The sequence below is a fragment of the Epinephelus fuscoguttatus genome, linkage group LG6 (genome assembly GCF_011397635.1).
Source record: "Epinephelus fuscoguttatus linkage group LG6, E.fuscoguttatus.final_Chr_v1".
Lineage (NCBI taxonomy): Eukaryota > Metazoa > Chordata > Actinopteri > Perciformes > Serranidae > Epinephelus > Epinephelus fuscoguttatus.
This window is the reverse complement of record NC_064757.1, coordinates 9,159,441-9,184,452: the sequence shown is the minus strand read 5'-3', so window position 1 is coordinate 9,184,452 and position 25,012 is coordinate 9,159,441. Positions and strand designations below refer to the sequence as shown.

General features: G+C 40.3%; 1 protein-coding gene across 1 annotated transcript in view; it reads right to left on the bottom strand.

Moving 5' to 3' along the window:
* The window catches only part of zmat4a (zinc finger, matrin-type 4a), a 215,036-nt gene that overhangs the window by 57,936 nt on the left and 132,088 nt on the right, over window positions 1-25,012 (bottom strand). The window contains exon 5 of the mRNA XM_049578366.1: window positions 4,299-4,520. Within this exon, the coding sequence (XP_049434323.1) occupies window positions 4,299-4,520 (222 nt within the window). The remainder of the gene's footprint in view (window positions 1-4,298; window positions 4,521-25,012) is intronic.

Below are 25,012 nucleotides of genomic sequence, written 5' to 3'. Positions count from 1 at the left end.
AACAACCATTTTGTTTCTAGCAACACCACTGACTGTGTCTACTCCTTACTGAGATCAATACTTAGGAAACTATAGGAACAGGATATTCCCTGATTAATTCACATATTCTAGAAAATCTGAATTATCACCTCAGGGTTGTATCCTCCGCCAACCCGTCAAGTTGCAGTTACAGTTCTCATAACTTCACATAAGATCTATACAAGCAGCAGTTTCAAGACCAGAGTCACCAATTCAGTATCTGACCAAATGTCTCCTCTTCTGAGCAATGGCCAGTAAAGTGTTTTTGCAGAGCATAATAAGTAAAAGTAGTAAAATTGACCTTTGAACTTTTGGATATTAAATATCTTCACTTCATCATTATATCCCATAACACATTTGTGTGAAATTCTGGCATAATTAGTGTATGAGTTCTTGAATAACGGCCAAAAACATGTTTTGTGAGGAAACAGTGACCTTGACATCCAATTGGATGTTTGTGTCAAGTTTGAGGAAATTTCCTTAAGGTATTCTTGAGATATCTTGTTCACAAAATGAGAGATGCAAGGTCACAGTGACTTTGACCACCAAATTCCGATCATTTCATCCTTGAGTCCAATTAGTTTGTGTCAAATTTGAAGAAATTCCTTGAAGGCATTTTTGAGATATTGTGATGGACAAGGTCATAGTGACCTTGACCTTTTTGACCTTTGAACACCAAAATCTGTCCCTCAATCTATTGCTGTTTTTCATTTTTTTCTGTGAACCAATCAGGATTTAGCAATATGCAACATAATAACCAAAATCTGATGACAGTTGTAGGTTTGTGACCTTATGCTGTTAATGTCATGTGATCAAACTACGCATAGTTCATAATCAGCTGCAGCAGAGTATTCAGCTCTTAACAAACTAAAACAGTGCACTCAGTAGAGTGCAGATCTCTGCCAGACGGCCTCTAGACAATTCTTGTATACCCAGCAGATGTGCTGCAGCGCATTTCAGAAGATCCAATGTAATTATGAAGATGAATTTATTTTAAATAACCTACACACAGCCACAAATCCTTCATCCATGTCGCTCATTACTGGACTTCTAACAGTATTAACTTTGTTTGTAGGCTACAGCACAGCAAAGTAGGAAATAACAATAAACACAATTAATTGCCTTGAAATGCCTTTGTCTCTGACATTTAGTATTTAAATTGCTGTAATTTGTCATGGTCAAAAGAGACAAAAAAAAGAAACCATTACATCACTTACTGACCACACATATGAAGGAAAAATAACCAACAAAATCTGCAAGTCTACAAAATCAGGCAGGCAAAATGCTCTGCTTTTGAAACAGCCCACTCTCACTCCCAAGTTGTCAAACCCCACATCTGTACTTGAAAGTCAAGATGTTTTGAAACGTCACTCATGGATGTGCCAATAAATTGCACTAAAGGGAGCTACAGTATGGAGACTTTTTCATGTTGTTTAATGATGTTGCCCAGCCATGGGCCAAATGTACTATACCTGAAATAGATATCACGTACTCAAAACCTCAAGTCAGCATGACAAAGCTGAACTGACTGCAACCATTCAATTTGCCCTCAACCAGCCACAGCACACCTACAAGCATAAAGAACTAATCAAGCCTGGAGTAAGGGTTCCGTGTCCAATCAGCTGTGAGGACTTGTTTCTCCCATTTGGTGCGGTCACGCACCGATTCCCTTTATAACACCTCTGGGCTTCCTCTGCTCTTCTGGCAGTCAGCCCTCCACCGGCTGGAATAATATTGTATAATTGTTATTGACATATTGTGACTGGGAGAGGATAAGCAAGAGCATTCTCTCCTCCTCCTCTGTAAAATTAACAGCTTGTGACACACTGGTGGAGTCCACAAGGAGCCAAGCTGACAGCTCCAGTCAAGAGGGCTGCCAGTAGAGGACTAAAATGATCAAAGTTCTTTCCAAATATAAAGATGCTCTTTCTGCCACTAATCAACTTTACATATAACTGTTTATTGGCTGCAGTGTCTGACAAGTGATCACAAGAATCAATACTTGAACGTCCTTTAAATACCATACCTGTTTTCTGACAGCGACCAAGTGGCAGAATAGCAAACTGTAACGATTTCACAGCTGACAGCAGTCATCAGTGACCAATCATTAAAACTGCTCTGATATTTTTTTTATTTCAGCAATACTTGGATGCACAATGTCAGTGAAGTCAAGTACAAAACCCACAAAGAATTATCACCAGCTCCCCTCAGCTCCACAAAGTATTTTTATCGTCTTTCAGCTCATTGTTTTGGTTTTACAACCCCCACCTTTACTGTTCTGGTTCAGTCTCAGTGCTCTCATCAACCACAGTTCCTGCTGATTTCAGTTAAAAGAAAAAGCTCCAATAAACTCACTGCACAGCTCAGCACCAAAAGGCAGACAGATAAAGTTAACAATTCGCTGGTGAACATACACTAGGCCAACTGGAGCATTTAACAGCTAAAAAGACAGATAATTTTCAGGAGAACAAAATATAAGAAGAATAAAGAGTCATTTTAAGTCATTTCTATCCTTCATAGTTTGAGTCAACAAAAATCCTAAACATTTTAGTCAATGAAAATTCACGATATTTTAATCAACTTTTAGTCATCATTCATTCATTCATTCATCTTCTAACCGCTTCATCCTCTTGAGGGTCGCGGGGGGGCTGGAGCCTATCCCAGCTGACATTGGGCGAGAGGCAGGGTACACCCTGGACAGGTCGCCAGACTATCGCAGGGCTGACACATAGAGACAAACAACCATTCACGCTCACATTCACACCTACGGACAATTTAGAGTTAGTTTAGAGTAGTGCCCAATCTGCATGTGCCCGGAGAGAACCCACGCTGACACGGGGAGAACATGCAAACTCCACACAGAGGGGCTCCCACGCCCGGGATCGAACCGGCAACCCTCTTGCTGTGAGGCGAGAGTGCTAACCACCACACCACCGTGCCGCCCCTTTTAGTCATCATCTTTTTTTTTATATATATATAATTTTTAATCTTTAAACTAAGTCAGTTAGACTTATTCATGTATCAGAAATTAGAATCAAGGTGACAGGTTGTATAAAGAATTTCATTTAGACTGTGGTTTTTTTTTTTTTTATCTACAATTACAAATAATTTCTAGGCTCTGACAAAGCATCAGTTTTTGACAGATTTAGAGGGTGATTTCACACACTTACTGATTGTCATTTGAAAAGCTCAACACCTTAACACCTCCTACCTGCCTGTCAAACAGCATCAGCCCATGAACCTTACTAAGACAGTCCAGATTGAGTTGAGTCCTGCAGAGGTCAACGGATGTGAAGACTGGTGGCCGGTGGCTGCTTGCTCCACTGCCGTTCAGCAGCTAACAAGCGGAGCTAACTGCTAACAGCTTAACGCTGTAACTAAAACACTCAACAGCTCCACCGTCCACAGTCAGACACACATGGCTGATTATTTACTGCTGAATTACACCTCACAACGCGCACCAACTGCTGACACTGCTCTGGTGTGAGTGTCTTTGCTGGCTATTGAAACATCCCAGCACAGACTATTAATGGAGTTTACCAGCCTGTCGCTCATGCGGCATTTGAAGATAATTGCAAGCACAGCTGTTCTTAGCATTCAGTGTCTGATAGTCCACCACAAACATTTTTGTTACATCTCGTCTCATCAACAAAAATGAAATATAGGTTTCATCTTAGTTTCTGTTAAGATCTATTTTTCGCTTGTCATCGTCTTGTTTTGTCATGGAAAAAGGTTGTTGACAAAAAATTTTCTTCATAGTTTTCATCAACAAAATTAACACTGCAGGATAAGAGTAACAGAAGTGAAGAAAGCAAACAAACAAATGACTAAAGTCAAGAGGACATGAGATTGAAACAATACATATATATATTCGGTATAAATATTTTTTTAGCCATCAAGCTTTTAAGCATAAAGGTTCATAACTATTTGTGTTATTGTTCATAACAATTCATACCAGTACATGGTAAATTTATGCTTTGTTCTTAACATCGCGTTGTGTATCAAGAGTAATTTCCTGTCATGTAGGCGCAGAACAATTGTGTCAGTTGGCAGTTGGCTGTAGTCTTTGTGGTGTGTTTAACTGGAGCTTTTTGGTGCAACTAGTTCTTTGTTGTCAGTTGGTAGTGTCTGGGCCTTAACACTACATGAAAAAAGTAGCTTTTCCACCAAATTCTTGGACGTGCCTTATATCAACAAAACAATAAAAACGACTGTGATTTAAAATGTATTGATTAGCCGTGTATAGAAAATGTATTGATACCAACAGCAGCGCTCCATACCTTTCATCTCTCCCATGTCCAGGGTCTTTCCCAGCTGCTCCAGCAGGTCTGCTCTGGCAGCGTTCTTCTTGTGCTTTTTGCCATCATAATGTTGCTGAGCCATGCCTGGGTTGTTGAACCAGGCGTTGCATAGCTGGCAGTAACGGTCCGAGTCTCTGCGCTGTCGCGGGGAGGTCATGGGAGACGTTTCTGGGGAGCTCTTTACAGGACTGGGGGATGCCTCTGAAGGGAAAAACAAAACACAGAATTGAGGCTCTACAGGGCTTTTACTGGTTCAAACGGAGACACGTGTGCCCCAATGAGTCAGAACAGAGTATATCATCAGTGCGACCAAAAAGTTTTTCACATTCACACAATTTAATTTTCACTTGCATAATGGAACAATATGCTCGCAGTGTACAGCAGAGCTCAGATGTGATTCAGGAGAGCAGCACTTCAACACTCGCAGGCTGAGATGGTAAATGGACTTGCATTTGTATCGTGCCTTTCTAGTCTTCCTACCACTCAAAACACGTTTACTCTACATGCTACATTCATTCATTCACACACACATTCATACACTGCTGGCTGAGACAACCATATTGGGTATTAACAAACACTCACACACTGCTGGCATAATTTGAGGTTCTTGAGGAGTATCTTCCCCAACAATCCTTTGACACATGGACTGGAGGAGCTGCAAATTGAATCTGCTCTACCTCCTGAGCCACAGCCTCTCCCAGATAAATACTACACAGTAGAGTTCAGTAGAGAAAGGATAAGATTTTGATTATCTTTATGATTGCAACATCAACCCATCAAATATGCCCAGATCAGCCCTGAAACTGATCCCTGCAAATTTATCTTGTTTATTTTACTTTAATAACCAATGCTAATTAGCTAGCATATCATCCTGCTACAGTATGTTGTCTTTTAATCTTGCACTATGTTAGAGATATTTTACTTTAGAATTGCAGCTGGCTGTCTTACATTTAATACAATGTAAAATTCATGCAATGTAAATATGACAGATAGTATTAATTTGGCCGAAGTGGTCACAATGGAAATTGAGGAAGGTGGTCACCTCTATATTCTCGATGCAGGAAAAACACTGCTTAAGAATAACCCAATTACCAGAATAAGTGTTGGTCTTTTACCTTTCTGCAAACCATGGATACATTACATTTGTAAATTATCATGTAGGATTCGTTGAAACTTTACATGTCAGCAACTATTATGTAGTTAATGCATGGTTAGGTTTAGGCACAAAAAGCTCTTGGTTACGGTAAGAAAAACACCATGTTTTGGGGGCACAATCCCCACTGGAAAAGTATCAATGTCTCGGTAAAAACAAACTGCCTTTTGTATGCCAGCAGGAAACACATTGATGTCTCCATAAAAAAACAAACCCTTCCCTTGGCACTATCCCTGATGGAAAAACGACAATGGGTTGGTACAGAACATCCACATTTAGTGACTGAAAAGCTGCTGGAAACACAGCAGTGACTCACTAAAAACAGCCAGTTTTGCTGTTTGTTGGTCTTGAACAGTGGTCTGCAGCTTGGCAGGCATCTCACCTAGGTGACATGCCATCCACCATCCCTACCATCTCCCAATGACAGTGTCAGCTCAAATACAATGCCACTTTAGAAATGTTGATATCCTATGTATAAAACATGTAATTGTTACCTATTTGTGGTTAACATCAATGCACAATGTCAGCATTTTATTCTGGCAAATGGGCTGGAATAAAATAGTTTTACAGCGTACTGTATATATATATATATATATATATATATATATATATATATATATACACAGTACGCTGTAAAACTATTATATACATATATATATATATATATATATATAGTACAGGCCAAAAGTTTGGACACACCTTCTCATTCAATGCGTTTTCTTTATTTTCATGACTATTTACATTGTAGATTCTCACTGAAGGCATCAAAACTATGAATGAACACATGTGGAGTTATGTACTTAACAAAAAAAGGTGAAATAACTGAAAACATGTTTTATATTCTAGTTTCTTCAAAATAGCCACCCTTTGCTCTGATTACTGCTTTGCACACTCTTGGCATTCTCTCCATGAGCTTCAAGAGGTAGTCACCTGAAATGGTTTTCCAACAGTCTTGAAGGAGTTCCCAGAGGTGTTTAGCACTTGTTGGCCCCTTTGCCTTCACTCTGCGGTCCAGCTCACCCCAAACCATCTCGATTGGGTTCAGGTCCGGTGACTGTGGAGGCCAGGTCATCTGCCGCAGCACTCCATCACTCTCCTTCTTGGTCAAATAGCCCTTACACAGCCTGGAGGTGTGTTTGGGGTCATTGTCCTGTTGAAAAATAAATGATCGTCCAACTAAACGCAAACCGGATGGGATGGCATGTCGCTGCAGGATGCTGTGGTAGCCATGCTGGTTCAGTGTGCCTTCAATTTTGAATAAATCCCCAACAGTGTCACCAGCAAAACACCCCCACACCATCACACCTCCTCCTCCATGCTTCACAGTGGGAACCAGGCATGTGGAATCCATCCGTTCACCTTTTCTGCGTCTCACAAAGACACGGCGGTTGGAACCAAAGATCTCAAATTTGGACTCATCAGACCAAAGCACAGATTTCCACTGGTCTAATGTCCACTCCTTGTGTTTCTTGGCCCAAACAAATCTCTTCTGCTTGTTGCCTCTCCTTAGCAGTGGTTTCCCAGCAGCTATTTGACCATGAAGGCCTGATTCGCGCAGTCTCCTCTTAACAGTTGTTCTAGAGATGGGTCTGCTGCTAGAACTCTGTGTGGCATTCATCTGGTCTCTGATCTGAGCTGCTGTTAACTTGTGATTTCTGAGGCTGGTGACTTGGATGAACTTATCCTCAGAAGCAGAGGTGACTCTTGGTCTTCCTTTCCTGGGTCGGTCCTCATGTGTGCCAGTTTCGTTGTAGCGCTTGATGGTTTTTGCGACTCCACTTGGGGACACATTTAAAGTTTTTGCAATTTTCCGGACTGACTGACCTGCATTTCTTAAAGTAATGATGGCCACTGGTTTTTCTTTAGTTAGCTGATTGGTTCCTGCCATAATATGAATTTTAACAGTTGTCCAATAGGGCTGTCGGCTGTGTATTAACCTGACTTCTGCACAACACAACTGATGGTCCCAACCCCATTGATAAAGCAAGAAATTCCACTAATTAACCCTGATAAGGCACACCTGTGAAGTGGAAACCATTTCAGGTGACTACCTCTTGAAGCTCATGGAGAGAATGCCAAGAGTGTGCAAAGCAGTAATCAGAGCAAAGGGTGGCTATTTTGAAGAAACTAGAATATAAAACATGTTTTCAGTTATTTCACCTTTTTTTGTTAAGTACATAACTCCACATGTGTTCATTCATAGTTTTGATGCCTTCAGTGAGAATCTACAATGTAAATAGTCATGAAAATAAAGAAAACGCATTGAATGAGAAGGTGTGTCCAAACTTTTGGCCTGTACTGTATATATACATATTTTTTTTTCTTTCTTTCTTTCTTTTTTTAACAAGAATTCAGACTACTAATGGCACATCAACACAGCCTTAACACACAAGCTGACTTTTTTAAGTGAAGATTTGTAGCCAGCAGATGAATGTGAGCGCTTTAATGAGCACTGATCAGCAGCAATGTAACAATGACTGCGGCCCTGCCACTGCAGCCCCCTGAATAACAAGCTGTTATCTCCATTAAATGCCTGAAGAGGAAAACCTAAATTCTACTTGGCAAATGGATTAAAGAGCCTGCTCTCCTCGTGGCTGCCCACTTGTGCCTTCATGCATGGATGACGGCATTAACCCCGAACGAGTGCCGCGTTGCACTGAGCGCTCCCCGACACAAAACGGCACTATCAACTTATTCAGTTTTAACCCCCGAATGCTCAGCTCACCCTAAGTCAACATTTAGAGTTGTCCCATTACGTTCCATTACACCAGTCAACATTCCAAAGTGGCAACTCCAGTGAAAAACATGGTGGAGAGAGATCGTATAGAGTCTTGACTGTCAGCATATTTCTCTCAGTTTATACTGTGAGTTCAGCCCTCAGTGATTCAGAGCTGAGCCACAGGCACAGCAGAGTTTACATTTGCATTATATTTTACATTCAGCACTTGGCTGATGCTCTCATCCACAGCAACTGACTATTATGTGGGATCTGAATCTGTGCCTTTGTGCTTACAGGTCAACCTCGCCAACTAATAGGCCAATGTAAACTGTCAGACTTAATTTAATCCCTGTAGTCCCCTTTGCAAGTAGATCAAAGGTCAGCGACAGAACAGAAGCCCAGGAGCTGCTTTGGAATGAATGCCTTGCTTATAGGACATTTTAGAGAGAAGGGTGTGCATCTGCCAAACACCTTAGCAACTCATTTCAGTGACTCAAACTAGCCATTACATTTCCAGCCAACCCACTAAGCTTCAGATTGAAAGAGCCACACACACAGCAGGAGACCCACCTGCAGTTTGCTAGTCAGGGAGAAAAGTACAGTTGGTAGCTTGACATATACAGAGAACTAAGTGCAGCTCTCTATCAAAGCTGTTTAGACACCTCTGGCATATGAGGCAGAACCTGAAAGCAAAGCTCTTGGTTTCAACAATAACAATCAGGCAATTACCAAGCAGAGCAGAGAGAGATGACAGAATGTGAAGAGAGAATTTAAAGGCTACAGAAGCTCAAAGAAGTTGAAATATTTACTGTTGGTTGAGATGACAAAGAACAAAAGGGAGGCAATTACTGATTCCCAAACAACAACTTAACTGTACTTTCTGCTTGCAGCATTTTTAAGATGATGATGATAGATAGATAATTCTTATTATGATAAGTAGTAGTAGTAGTAGCTGTTGTTGTAGTAGCATTGCTGTTGTTGTTATTATTATCAGTCTGAGCTTTAGGAGAGGGGGTAGCTAATTAGTAGTATCACCACTAGAACTACTACATTCAATATTGACTTTAATTCACAAGTCAAAACCATCCTCCAACAAAATACCCAGGCTGGTCTCATGCACTGTTCTTATGTACGCCTATGAAAAGTAATGCACCACAATTCGTTTATATCTCACGTAATCATGAGCAGGTAATTGGTGTATAACCCGTGTAATGGGGAAAGCTGCAATCACGTGATCAATGCACTGACTGGAGTGAAGGAAGAAGTGCCCCAGGAGATCGGGGTTTGGAACCATGTGAGACTAAGTGAACTTTGAGTCATTTTAAGGTATGCTGTCAGCACCTTGCTTCAAAACCTATAACTTAACTTGCATAAACCTAACAATGCCCAAACATGTTTCTCTTCCTGAACCTAACCTACGTAACTTTACGTTAAGTGTATAATGCTAATGCTTATGCTAATTTGTTAAATGTCATACAAACCATTGTATGCGGATATGTTTAAAATACCATATAGGTCACTTTTACAAGCAGAAATTACAGCCCATATTTACGTTTTATGTTAGGCAGCAACCTCTCCTGGCTGCAGTTATTATTACGGAAGCAAATGTAAAAGTCAGATGATGTAATAAGCACGCTAAAATCCACCTTGGGTGGGATGGAGGGGAGGTGGATTGGTCCAACCAACACAGGACTTGCACCCCGCTGTTCATGTCCTGAACAGTGAAATCAAAAGGCAATCAAAACACAGTAAACATTTTATGTTAGTAGGAAACTTATTTTAAGTCAAGCTATGTGTAAACTGGTGAGTTACATAAAAATTCATCCGCCCCACACAGCTGTCATAAACGTTAAAATTAGCTATAGTGACCGCCAAGCAACAAGCAGTAAACATGTTTATTTCTCCTGTAAAGTTGGGAATTTAACTGAGGATTGACTCTGTTATGGAGCCAGCCCCAAGTGGCCATTCAGTGTACTGTAGTCTTTGGCACTTCTGTGTTTCCAGCCTCAGAGGTTGCAACTTGCAATAACCATGTGTTTAATACTGCAACAGTTAAAAGTCATACAAGCTATTCTGTCATCCACTGATAGAGGCGCTAATTTAGGACATGCTCATGTTGGTTGTATTCAGGGGTTATGAACATACTACCTTTGTGGTTGCATGGGTTGCATGAGGACAAATCACCACTTTAAGGATCGCAACAGTATCAGGGAAACTATGAAGTTTGTTCTCTGAGCAGATTCGTCATGCATCATTACGATATCAACATGGACATGTCCAAAGTCAAAATCTGGTGCTTTGTATACCCAATATAGTCTACAATTTCTGTGTAGTGCAAGAGCATAGCACTTCATAGACTGGAATAAATAAAAGATAACAGATACAGTAAGAGTAAGAAAAATGTAGACTATTAAAGTATCTACGGGTAAAATCTCTTGTGTTAAAAATGCCCAAAAGTTGAGAGTGACTAGAAAATGAGAGACAAAGCAGAGCAACTCTGGCAAATAATTTTCTGCAAATACTCAGGAATTAAAGGCACATGATTACAAGACCTAAGCAAAGATCATTTATCTTCATCAGTGCGACCTCTCTGTACAGTATCCTCCTCCAGCAAAGTATAATCACACTGATTTAATATTCTTACTGCTTTTACGGCATAGTGTCCCAGCCATTCGTCTAGCCATTCGCCCACCAGTTTTACCTAAAGTATTTACGTTCAATACGAGGTGACAGACTCCTCATTCATATCAGGCTGTGTTATTGCACCATGGCTCTCCAGTCTCATAGATAACCCAGCAGGCGCATAAAGGAATGAAACCCTTTCCTCCCATTTAGTGCATCATTAGAGCCATACTGTTTAACACCCCTCTGTGCTTTGATAGAGGGTTCAGCTCAGTTCAGAAGGCGGGGCTCATCGCCATCGCCAAGAGGCAGATGGTGTCGACTCGGTGGGCACCTGCTGCGTAAAGGACACTTTAAACTCTGTAAAAAGGCCCTCGCTTTTCTGTATTATAGGTTTAGGCATCAGCGAGATAAAAAATGTGCCTTATTTTCATGCACAGAGATGTATTCATGAGCTTTGGACACACAGTGCTTAACACCGAGAACACACGAAAAACCACTCTGAGAGGGTTGTGGCTGTTTCCTGAAGCTTTACAATTTTTTTGACATTGATGTCTGAGAAGAACATTTTTTGGGAGAATCATCAGTACACCAGGGTATGAATCATCCAAGCCTGATGGTCTTGATTTATCATCATCAAGTCAAGGAGACAGTACACATGCCACATTTCATAATGGCAGCCTTGTAGCTGGTTAGTCAGAGGACACGCGCGCACACACACACATATCCACACACTGCAGCGGTTTATTGGCCTGATAGGCTTTCTGCTGTCTGACCAGATGTGAGGGTAAAGACTTCTGATTGTTGGTTTGGAATGTAAAAAGGAGGAGAGATTGAAGCAATCGAGCATAGAGGCTTACAATGCAACACTTCTACATTTCTTCAATTTCAGTTTTAGCTCAGAGTTAACCCAGTTTTACAATAGAAGCTTTTAAGTTAAATGGTTTGATCAAAATGAGTATGTTACAGCTAATTTTGGATTAAAGCTTCTTTCTACTCTGCATTCCCCTGTCGATTCATGTGAATGTTTTCAAAATTACATGCTTCTGAACATCAGAGACAACACTTAAATTTTGCCTAATTACATCCAATTAGGGTATCACCAAAGTTCACAAAGACCATGACAGTCTGGAAAAACTGCATGGCAATCTGATCAACACATTCTCCTCAAAACCACACATATCAACCTGCTGGTAGCGTAAAGAAAATGTTAGGAGATCTGGGAACCATGAATGTTGGTTCAAAAAGTTTTGTAAATCCGTCTTGATTTAGACTATTTTAAGCATTATTACTCTATTGAATAGGCATTAGTAGTGGTTATCAGCATTGTAGGTTAGAAGACTCCTTGTACACCAAATAGTATGCTATGACTGTTGTTATCAGCTATTAAACAGCCGTGCGTCCTGTTATGTGGCGACGTGTATGAGCTGACTTTGTTTGAGAGGTGGAGGGGTTGGTGGATGGCAAGACATCTAGGCGACACGGCCACTGCAGACTACTGTGGATCACTGTTCAAGCCAACAAACAATAAAAAACGTTTTTTTTTCATTAGCTAGACATTAAGGAATTACCACTTGCTGATTTGTCACTGTGTTTCCAGCAGTGTTTCTGACCCCAAATTTGGATGTTTTTAGCGACGCCTTGCTGCATTTCCAGCAATATTTCTGCCACCAAATGTGGAGTTTTTTAGCAAGCCATCGATGTGCCTCCAGTGGCATTTCTGCCACCAGATGTGAAAGGTTTTTAACGACCTATAGCTGCATTTCTAGTGGTGTTTTTGCCCCAAAACGTGAGTGTTTTTAACAATTTGTTAGTGTGTTTCCAGCAGTGTTTCTGCCACCAAATGAGGGTGTTTTTAGCAAGTTATCTCTGCGCTTTCCGGAGTGTTTCTGCCCCCAAAAATAGAAGGTTTTCAGTGACCCCTAGCTGCATTTCTAGTGGTATTTTTGCCCCCAAATATGGGTGTTTTTTAGTGACCAATCGTTGCATTTCCAGCAATGTTTCTGTCCCCCGATGAGGGTGTTTTCAGCAAGCCATTAGTGTGCCTCCAGTGTCCTTTCTGCCCCGAAATGTAGAAGTTTATTTTGACGAATTATAGCTGCATTTCTAGTGGTGTTTTTACCCGTACATGTGTGTTTTTTTAGCAACCCCTCATTCCATTCAATGGCATTTCTGCCCCCAAATATGGGTGTTTTTTAGCGACCCATTGCTGTGCTTTCAGTGGCATTTGTGCCATCAAAAAAACAGTTGATTAACAAGGCGATAAAAAAGATTCTGTGTTTGTGTGTCTTTTTTTGGTAAGACAGATCTCCAAATCCCATTTTGGACATTATTTCCTCTCTTTTTTTTTGTTTCACCTGTGGCCCACCCACATGAAATACTAGTACCTGAAATTCATAAGCTGTTGCAGAGGTTTTGTCTTGCTTGAGCTGAATCTTGTGGTAGGGCGATGGAATTTGTAAATTAACGGGCCAGACGACATCTGGCATTTGGAAGCCTATTTCAAGTATCATATCCTACTGCAAACACTTGAGATGGACTGGACCAACTGAAGAATGGGGGAAACAGCAGCCACGTAAGAGAAAGGATTTAGTTTGTCCAACAGGTAGTGATTTCTCGTCAGGGCTGTAACACCATCTTGTCACTATTCAGAAAATCCTGATCCTAATGGTCCTAATTTGAAATATATCCAGCCACTGGCCATGTGACCACCGTGAGAACAGTCATATCGGAATTCATGTGTTTTTTGCATATGCCCGTGGTTTTTCAATGTCAGACTTCACAGTGCAGGAGCAGATCACTCACCATACAGTGTTAGAGCAATCCATTGAAACTACAGAAGGGTGATGTGGCCATACCTCTGCTGTGGTAGGCTGCTCATTGTTCCGACTTTGCATAATTCCAATCACAGATGTCTCATTGGACCAAAAGCTCATTTGTACAACTGCTATAAGCACTCTCTTAAACAGAAGAACATATCTAGTTAATATGCAGAATGATGTCACTGGACCCTCAGACTATGGAAGATAGAGATGCAGTTGTGGCTCAGGAGATATAGCGGGCCGTTCACTAGTTGGAAGATCAGCCGTTCGATCCCCAGCTCCTCCAGTCTGCTTGTCCAAGTATCCTTAAGAAACTGAATCCCAAATTGCTCCCAATGGCTATTCCATCAGTGTCTGAGTGTGTTAAAAACTGAGTAGCAGGTGGCACCTTGTATGGTAGCCTTGGCCACCAGTGTATGAATGTGTGTGCGAATGGGTGAGTGTGACTCGTAGTGTAAAAAGCTCTTTGAGCGGTTGGATGACTAGAAAGGCGCTATACAAGTGCAGGTCCATCCATTTGCAGGTCCATGACTTACCCTACTCTGCCTCTGATTGGCTAGTATTGGCTTTTGTGTCCCTTCCTCTTCTCACCCTCATAAATTCTGTTACATAAACTATTTGAGGGTTATCTGTGGGTGCCTGACCGAGTGCCTGACACAGGTTTCATTGATGGTTCGGTAGATTGACACCAGTGTAGCTGCTGAGCTGTTTAAACCTGAAGGCTGTATTGTTTTAAGTACAGTATGTGCCAGTAAGTTGCAAGTCTGTATCTACACATAAATTCTCAAGCATTCACAGTAGTTGGAATTTAAAGTGACACTGATTCAGATAGACATATTCCATAGCAGTAATAAGTCATATTTACATCACTTAGTGTTTGTCTCCATGGAGATGCGTACCAGTCTTGTTAGATGGAAAATGTACATTTCAAAAGGCAGCTTTACATAAACAGCCTTGTGTTCACAATGCAATTTTAATGCAAATGCATTTTATAAACTACAGAGCAGCATTTGGCTTTATTGGCGAGGAGTTAAAATAAATAGCATTTGTGAGGTTTTGATGCCAACGCGGCACTGCAACAAACACTGCTCTGCTGTTCTGTGAAGATATTGTGTTGGCTTTGTCAGCTGTCAATTTAAAGCTCATACTCATTCATTTATTCACCACAGAACATTTGCTGTGTCCTGTGCTTTAGGATCATTTTATGTGAAGATTTTGCTCATTATTGACCAACCTACCTAATAACAGAAGTCTTACAATCCAAAAAACCTAATCTATAGTAGAGTAAAGCAACACATTTCTTTCATTCCCTAAAAGGGGGGCAGAAATATGTTTCCATCTGCCTCACTGATGCAACACCTTATTTTTCAGCTACAACATGCTGTTTTACCTGCAATAGTTTAGAGCACTGAGTTAAAGCTAAATCCCCTCCTTGCATTGCATTTGTATGCAGACAGAGAAGCAGTAAAAAGCAGACCTATTTAGCGTAAACAGCGTAATATATCTGAGGAGATTCAGCCTCTGTGAGGAGAGGGGATCAAAGTACTCCGAATCCATGCAGTTATCTCTTCCTACAATGCTTTGCCCTTTTGGGCTTTCTACACACAACCCTCTCCTCTGCCTACAGACCCTGCCTGTGCGAGACAGGAAACGAAACATTTTCTCATATTCTCACTTTGTCTCTGAGGAGGAATCTTTTCAAGCTGTGCAGGCCATAGAAAGCAAACAAACAAAACATCTCCATCCCTGAGATTTATAACCATCTGCACCCAGCTGAGGCTGAACTGCAGACTATTTGTCCTATAGACTGTGTAAAGTTTATAAAAGGACAAACAAGACTGAGGGGATATTTGGCTGTTAAGCAAAATTTTGCATCACCACAATTTTCCAGTTTAGTGTGGTGTTTACTAAAACTACAGATGTATTCGAGCACAGCCGCAGTTCATTTGATATGCATGAGGCAGAGGTGGGACCAAGTCATTGTTTTGCAAGTCAGTTATATGTCTCTAGTAACACTCAAGTTCGAAGTTGAAACAGGCAAGACCCTATTCAAGTCCAAAGCCAGGACTCACAAGTCCCAAGTCAAGTCCCTCATCCTAAACTTTGAGTTTTGAGTGCTAAACAAGCCATAATGTGCATTTGTCTAGATGTAGTTTACTTAACTTGGTTATTCTGTACTAGGGCTGTCCCCAAAAGTCAACAAAACATTAGTCAGCCGGAAAGGTCTTTAGTCAGCAAGATATCAGGTCGCTTAGTCGCAGAAAAACAAAACAAACCAAACCAAAAAAAGAAATGTGAAACTCTGTTAGGAGCTGCGCCTTGTCAAAATAAATCAAAACCTATATGACTGGGCCATGTGGGAATTTAATTTGAAAGAACAGACACAGGAAGTGACCACACTCAGCAGCCAGACAGGAGTCATGTTAATTTTCACTTCTGTCGGGCAGGATCATTTTGAGAAGGTGAAGGACGAACCCAAGGTGATATCTAAACTATGCAGCCAAACATTTGCCGACTACAAACATGATGTATCATCTGAAACATGTCAGTAGCTACATTCCCATTAGCCACTTAGCACAATCATTACTGCTTTGGTGACAGGGTAATTAACAGGTGGCTTGCTCAGTGTGTGACGTGCACTTGTAGATAAAATAAAAGCCTATATTAATGAAGGTTCATTAGTATGGTTTTGTATTTCTCTGTAATATAGCACAGTGTTTACAATGTTACTGATACTCTTCTTTGTCAGGCCTTGAACTTAAACCATTGTGTTGCCCTGCCCAAAATATATAATTTGATAACTAAATTAATATCATAAACATGTGGGCGATTAGTCGACTAATGGCCCTAAATGACAACTACTGGTTGACTAGAAGAATTCTTAGTCAGTGGCAGCCCTACTCTGTACTCACGACGTGTGTTGCACATCTGTCAGTCCTGGCAGAGGCATCCCTCCTCTCTTGCTCTTCCTGAGGTTTCTTTCATTTTTCCATGTTTAAGGGTTTTTTTTTTTTGTAGTAGTTTTTCCTCAGTTGAGGTGAAGGTCAAGGACAGATGGAGTTGTATGTACATTAAATGTCATTACTTTTGCAGGTATTTGGTCATAAGCCAAATTATTGAACAAATCACAATTTTGACCTGATAATGGCACCGGATGTAAAGTCAGAGGATCATCAAAGTGATTACACTGTATCCCATTCTCCACATGAATTTCTGTACCAAACATTTGTTGAACCATTGCCTAGAGCAGTGGACCCATTGACTGACAATGCCATCCCTGGCACTTTAATCCATATTTTAAAAAATGCTGAAATGTATGAATAGAAGAGAATAGAACAGATCCTTTATTGTCCACCAGGGGTGGAAATTTGTCTTTGGCTGACCAAACACAAAAGACAACATTGTAAAAAATAGACAAATAGTCAGTAAGAAAAGCATTTAAAGTCATTACAAAACACTTAATCACGTTAAATCAGCTCAACGTCCGACTGTGGTTAAAAACTCATCAGTCACTTTGTTAAGTTAAGGATACTAATGGCACTTGGGATGAAGGACTTCTTAAACACATTTTCAGTTGCCAGACAGACTCTGTAGCGCCTCCCAGAGCTCAAGTTCTCAAACTGGCTAAAGAGAGGGTGGGAGCTATCTGCCAAGGCACGCCTCACTTTCTTCCTCGTCCTTTCTGTAAAGAGTTGGGTCAAGGGCTTTTGTGGCTTGCCAACTATTTTACGTGCCATTGTCACAATCCTAGAGAGTTTGTTCTTGGCTGTACAGTTAAGATGACCGCACGAGGCAGGGAGGTGAAAAGTTAAAAGTTAGTTTTGTACAATATACTCAGTATTTCCAGAGAAACTCACATGGGAGTCCAGGGCCGTACCAAAGTATTTGTATTTAAACTTTTCCACAGTTTCAACATGTTGGTCATCATGTGAAACTGTCTCTGTCTTCAGATCTTGTTTTGTGCAAATAATCAACTCTCCTTCTAGTCTTGGCCACATTTTAATGAATTCATTTCTAACTTGCTGATGCGACACCATGATTGAAGGGCCTTAGTGTGGGAAATACATCAGGAACACCTACTGCATTGTTGGCTCATTCTTATGTCAGTCAGATCGTCATTAGCTTATTGAAGCTTTTATTCTATTGCTGTTCCCTACATCATTACACCAATTCATAGCAATGATAATATTGGCACAGCAAGCTTTTGGTTTCTCCAACTTTATGAGGTACTCAGAACTGAGCTGCGCCACTGCACCAGCATGTCAGTAAAATCCTAACAGTGTACATGTATGAAAATGTAAATGCTGTGGCAGCCCATTAGAGAGTCTGAATAGCAGAGAACCAGAAGGTGGCGATTTAAATTATACTGGGGCCCTTTAAATGTTAAAACTACTGATTCATGCACTTTAACTGTAATTTCACTGTTAACAGATTGAGACATTTAAAGTCATCAGTTATGTGTGGAGGAAAAGAATCATGGCCATGTAGCCATATGAACATTTCAGCTCCAGATTTCTCCAAATCACTTTCCTGTAATCTGGGAATCTGGGAAGGGAAAATACATCCCCACATTAAGCTGCAGATGTCAAAGGAAGTGACATTCATGGCAGCGACTGCACTCACAGCCCAGACAATTGGAAACAGGCCAGAATGTGGAAACAGTGCTGAGAGTAACCATGTGGAGGAATATTAAAATACATGTGCCTGCAATTCTATAAAAATACTGATGAGAAATTAACATTCACTTAGCCTGCCTGAGCTTGAAAGAGAAACTGAATAGGAATTGCAACGCATTGCAACATAGGCAATTGATATTCAACTAAAAATGCATGCAGATGAGTATATGGGTCAGGGAACATATCCAAATTAACACAACTGTGCCTGAGTTAAACACCAAAGACGGGTTATTTGTTAGCCTATAGAAGCTAAGTGTTATAGAGTAGCTGAGGATACAGCCTGTGGGAAAAACATAAAACATTCATTTCAGATGTCAGATGAAATTCTTGCATGTTCAAAAAGTTAATTCGAAATCTAGAACAACCGCTTACGCAGGGCTTTTCAACACTATGATTTCAGATTGATGACGGTGCATTTTTGAAATGTTTATCGTGGGTTTTGAATTGGGGTTATGGACCCAAAGGGATGATGTACACCATCTGTTCAAAGGGAAAAAAGTTTACGAGGCTCTCCCATGACAACAGAGATGCTGTATATTCTCATCAGTGTTTATCGAGGCTTTCTCTAACCGCAGCACCTGCATGGATCTTTGCTGTTTGGGGTGAATGAGGGAAAAAAAATGCTTAGCAAGCGCGAGTTTTTGCAACTGAATACCGGCTGACAGCAGGCTGGAACAACAGCGGGTCCCGAGAGGCAGGCAGATCAACAGAGGAACGCAGCCAGTCTGCTGACGTTACTTATGTAGAAATCAATAGCTTGGGCCTCCCGGTGCCCTGGATTTATCTTCCTGACATTTTCTATTTGTGACAGATCTGGGTGCCTCTGCAATAGAGGTGCTTTAAATGACTGTTTCAGAGGATAAAACAAGCTCACTCCAAAGCTAGCAGTTCCTTTATTTCAAGTAGAATGTGTGTTGTTTGGACAGGAGCAGCAGACTCAACCTTTTATTGGCATACTCAATCTTTTCCAACCCAATGTATGCACTGATAGTGACACAGAGCAAAATGAAAAGTATTTGTGTTTGAGGGTAACACCTGGGTTTGACATCTGTATTTCATCATATCTATGAATATAAATGGTTAAGCTTAGTGCCATGTTCTAAATGCAGTTTCTTGTTTTTCAATTCCATAAGAAGCACTAAATACTAATTTTAAGTGATAATAATGGTCAATTTTTTTTTAGGAAAACTTTGTTTCATTTCAACCTGACAGCTATTTTTCAATGTTTTTGTGCATAAGTGACTACTGTTAACATGAAGTAAGTGAATTTGAATTGATAACATTGGATTCGGTATACATGCCACATGTATTTATTGGGTTAGCAGGATACACTTTATTGCAGGAAAATAAAAACTCTTAGTCTCAGATTACAAGAACACTTCTCAAAATCTACTGACATTTCAAAATGGTCACAGTGAGTGGGAACAAAGTTTAAGCCTTTCCATAGGGCAGATTCACATTCTGGAGATATTTGTCTGTAAGCTCACACACGGAAGTTTTGCTGCGGGTGTAGTATCATGTCTGGAGCTGTCTTTTGTCTTTTCTTACGCTGCTTGCACTCCTTTCCAGGTTAGTGGCCATTCCCCTCCTGATTGCTCTTCCTCTCTGTCTACAACCCTTGTCTAAAAAAGAAGCAGGTGAGCTTGCTTGTGAGCTTCAGCCTGTGTCTGATTGCCATCCAGAGATGATGCGTGGAAGTGGCAGGCTGTCTTTAGGGAATCCTTCTGACAAAGGAATGAGGATTACCTTTGTTCCCTGTGTGACTTTTCCCGCTACGCCAGGGGTAGATTATCTGTTGTGAGCAGTCTTGCAATCCCTTTTAAACTTCTTATTTCTTTTTGATTTTATCTCCTTTTCAAGGTCTGTTTTGTATTTCAGCAGATTGTTTTTTATAGTTGAGAGTCTTTGCATGTCTGCAGTTTCACTCATCAGCTCGATTTACACAGTTTATATCTCATCTTGTACCTCAGACAGTTGTTCAGTGGCTTCTTGTATAATTAGTGCCTTTAGGTCAAATGAGCATTTGTTTAAAACTTCGCACCATTTATCACAAAAGTCTGCGTTGTCCTGTCCAGCGAGGACTTTTGTGATAAATGGTGCCAAATTTTAAATAAGTGACTAATGGAGACAGCAATTTTTGAAACTGGTCCAGTATTGAGAGAGACCGCTGCAGCCGCAGTGGTGAAACAGCCTGCAATATAATCCCTACGAGCACTTGTGGGACGTCAATATACCACCATTTAAAGTGCTTGTTTTTGCCACTGACAGGCTCAGAATGTTATTAGAAATGTATGACAACTTTACGGAAAGGACCCTACAGAGAAATGAAACCATTTCCCTACCTTTCTCTAATCTGGGCTGTTTTTAATTGTGACCAAGTCTCACTCAAGGAGAAGTCTTGTTCTGAGCGGGTCATCCACTAATCAGAAAAGTGCTTTTGAACAACATTATGATGTCACAGTGAAGTTGACCTTTGACCTTATGATATAATGTCATAACTTGATGATCCTATTGATATTTCTGTGAAATATTTTCATAATTAGAGTATGGATTCTTGCATTTTGGCCCAAAATATGTTTTGTGAGGTCACAGTGGCCTTGGCCTTTGACCTTCAACCACCAAATTTGGACCAGCTCATTGTTGACTCCAAATGGAAATTTGAAGAAATTCCCTCAAGGTGTTCTTGAGATATCTTATTCATGAGAATGAGACAGACGAGGTCACAGTTACCTTGACCTTTTGATCTTTGACCAATGAAACCAGTTCATCCGTGAGTCAAAGTGGACAGTTGTGCCAAAATTGAAAAAAAAAAAAATCCCTTAAGGCTTTTTTGAGATATCATGCTCACGAGAATGGGATGGATGGATGGACGAACAACACAAAACCAAAATGCTTCCACCACGGCTACTGCCAGCGCAGAGGCATAAAAAGGTCAAGGTTAAAAAATACTGGTGTTTTCCTTTAAAATGACTGGATGATGAACTGCTTATTAGCAGCTGCAATCCAAAACAGAAAAAGTAAGACTGCTTTTGCTAATGTGTCTGTCAGGTGGGGAGGAGGATCCTCAATATCCCAGTAGTCTGCTGGATGTCAGTGCGATTGATGGCTGTGTCACCCCGAGTCTTAGCTGGGATGGAGATGCCTCTGTTCTGAACCATTGGCCACAGATGGCATGCTTAATGGCTGTGTCTGTCACTGACATGTTGCAAAGAGAGCAAACAGCAAAATGGCGTTGTGTGAGCTCTACATCATCCGACTGCAATCTGACTTGTTAGAAAGCAAACGCAGTCAAATAGTGATGAAGTTTTCTAAACATAAAGCCAAAGAATCTTTCACTACTAGTAGTTATACTAGTGGTCACCAAACTATCATCTTGGAGGAAAGCATCTGTCCTGGATGCTTCTGTCTGGCTTGAGATGTTGTAAAAGATTTCTTTGTATATTTCTTCATTTTTTAACATTCTGCCCATCTCTGAATGTTTCCAACTCCTCTTAACCCTCTTCATACTCATCCAAATGTTCATCCAGATATGTCAGTCAAACATTAGTCAAATGTTATTATGTTAATTCAGCTTTTTCATAACTTACATAGTTTTTCTGTATCTGCAAGTGTTTGTCTTTTTTCAGGGGGCAGCAGTTGTACATTTTTTTTAAAGCTGCAGAGCTGAGCAATGCCAAAAATAATAAACAAAACTTCACTCATACAGAGCCCTAAACTTTTCTGTCTCTTGCTCTCTCTCTCTCTCTCTCTCTCTCACACACACACACACAAATCTAGATAAATGATATACCTCCTTTGATAAAGAAGCTTAATGAAGTTCAGATTAGTATATTTAATGTGATATTTAATGGATAATGTGAAAATAAGTTTGTCCTTTAGCAATGAATTGAATAGGAACGCTGTATTGATACATAAATAAATAAAACTCCAGTTGGCATCAAGCTGTTTTGATCACTCCCCAAGAACATAAATATTTCAACCAGCCAAAACAAGAGTGGAGAGAGATCGATGCAAACCCCCAGAATATAAAGAGAACAGAGCCCACAGGTGGATGCTAGGCTCTATGCAGCACAGGAAGTAGGAGCAGCAGGATGGTGCAGCAGCTCTTCAGGTGATGACAATTGTGCAGCCGACAGAGGTGACCCAGAGCACAGTGCTGCTCAAGATTTCTGGCTGATTTACATCAAGATTTAAGCTCTTACTGTCATTTCTGGGCCAGTATTTTACATTTTGTAATCTGATTAAAGTTAAAGTCTCACTGACTCAATATTTCAAAACACTGGTAGGTTGGATCATGGTGATCCTGATATGACCAGATAGAAGGGGTGGGAATTGCCAGAGGACTCATGATATGATATATCACAATACTCATGTCACAATACAATATTATTGCGACATTAAGATATGCTGAGTATTGTGATAAAATAGATTGCGATATATTGTAATTTACCTTTGTTTTCCAACTGCAAATTATTCCCCAAATGAAAACTTTGTCAACATCAGTTTTACCTCATAAGATAAAGTTTTCAGTCTGTTCATTTGACTTAAATTGTTTTTATTACAGCATAATGTGATGCAAAACAGACAGACTGACCAACACCGGCATAAAACCAGTCAGAAATGCTCCATACATCTGACAAATTGAACTGTTGGCAGATTTAATGCTCTGTGAAGCCAGATTAAGCGGGTGAGTGAAACACTTCACATGCAGGTATCTCGCTAACTTATGTTTTTGTTGGCCGTCAATGGTTAACACTACCTCTGGATGGTGCAGTGTGATGTCATGTTTGTAGTATTCCCAGACTATTTTATTATGCTTTTACTTTATTTTACTTTTTTATTATACTGCTTGAGAATCGCTTGTGTCATATCCAAATCCACCTTTTGTTTGGTGTTAAAATCCAAAATTAGTTCAGACGTTTGATTTAAACGCTGACAGTGCATTTCTGATTTCTTTCTCCAGTGTCTCCATCTTTGTTTGGATGAACTTCCTGCCAAATGCTGCTGACTGGGATTTCTGATGACCTCACCAGGAAAAAAAGCAGTTGATTTTACATGTATTTGCAAAAATTAAAAAAAAATAATAAAAGATTAATACTCGGCGTCCGTGTAGTGACACAATATCACCACACAAATTACTGCGATACTATGCTGTATCGATTGTTTTCCCTCACCCCTAACAGATAGCTTTCCAAGTCCAGAGCAAGCCCCTTTGAAGCCAATTTGACGTAGTGGCTAAACCATGGAATTACAATTTCCACCATGTGATGCTATTAGATATAATACTGTATCCACAGATACAGACACAAAAAATGGTGGACAATTTGCCAGAAGGAGCAAGTGTTAGCACAGCTTTCAGTTTTGGTGTGACTGCAATAATACAATTTAACAGGTTTTTCCATTCTGTAAGCAACTGATATTTTTAAATGGCAATTTCTGCTGATCCATAGTGGAAGCCTTTATCACTTTGTGTGTCTGTATTTGTTAAATTTGTTTTTACAGCATTTTTTTCCAGAAAGTATTGTGCCTTAATCAAATTTTGCTGTGTTTTACATTTATTTTATTACTTGGTTCTCTGAGAACAAAACTTTTGAAAAAGAGTTTAAATGTAATGAACAGTTTGGGTTACAATCTCTGGGAGAAGTTGAACCTAGGCTGGATGTCAATCTACATCAAATCCACCTCTGAAGTGGAATCCAAATGATCTCCATTTTTAGCATCAAATTTCAGTTTACCCAAATGCATTTTATACATATTAAAGGTAGGACTGGATTACCAATTATGAATGAAAATCTTCAGTATAAGGAATCTTTGAATCTACACTGAAATACCATATTTTCAGATCAGATCAGAATTGAATTTGATCCAACTAATATTATCCTGTTGGTTCATTCTGAAATACCGTCCCAGGTGTACAACAGACACCAGTTTCTCTGTGGCTGTAACAGTGCAAAACCTGCCTGAAGAAGCTCTTCAGACTTCACATATTCTGCCTTACGTTCTTTGCTTAAATGCTATTCTGGTGCTGCTGCAGTGAAAGGAATTATTCTATTCTCTTTTTTTTCAGCAAGAGATTTCAAGGATCTGTCGAACAAACATTAACCCAAAGACAAGAGCTTTGTGCGACAATCTACTGATTCAATTCCACCGCTTCAGAGGGAGAAAAAGCTGCAGTGGCTGAGGCAGTACTAATGTGGGATAAACTCAGAATGGTCCAGTGATGGTAGACTTCAGATAGTACCGTCAACAGAAAACTTCCAACAAATTAAAAGAAAAGCAGTGCTGAGCACAAAGTATAACACAAAGCTGTGAAGAGATAAATAAATGATTCGGTCAACTGGAGCATCAACAAGCCACAGTAAACAAAGAAAGCTCAAGGCTGATCTATTCACATCCACACTTCTCACTGTGGACTCAGGTGTTGGGCGTCAGAACAATCTGAAAATATGATGTTTACCATGTTTCTCATTCAGTTTCCCCCGCGACCTTCGCTCATTATTCTCACGCAACTGCCAATTTGTAAGTAGATTCAAGGTGAGCAGCTGTCAGCGGATTACAGGAGCTGCAGACTTCAATCACCCCAAGGTAAAGAACAGTTGGTGATTACATCTAAATAACACATACATGGACACACAGAGACTCAGGACAAACCATGAGCAGACCACACCAGCTTGTTGGCTTGTTGGGCTGTTGTTAGTAAC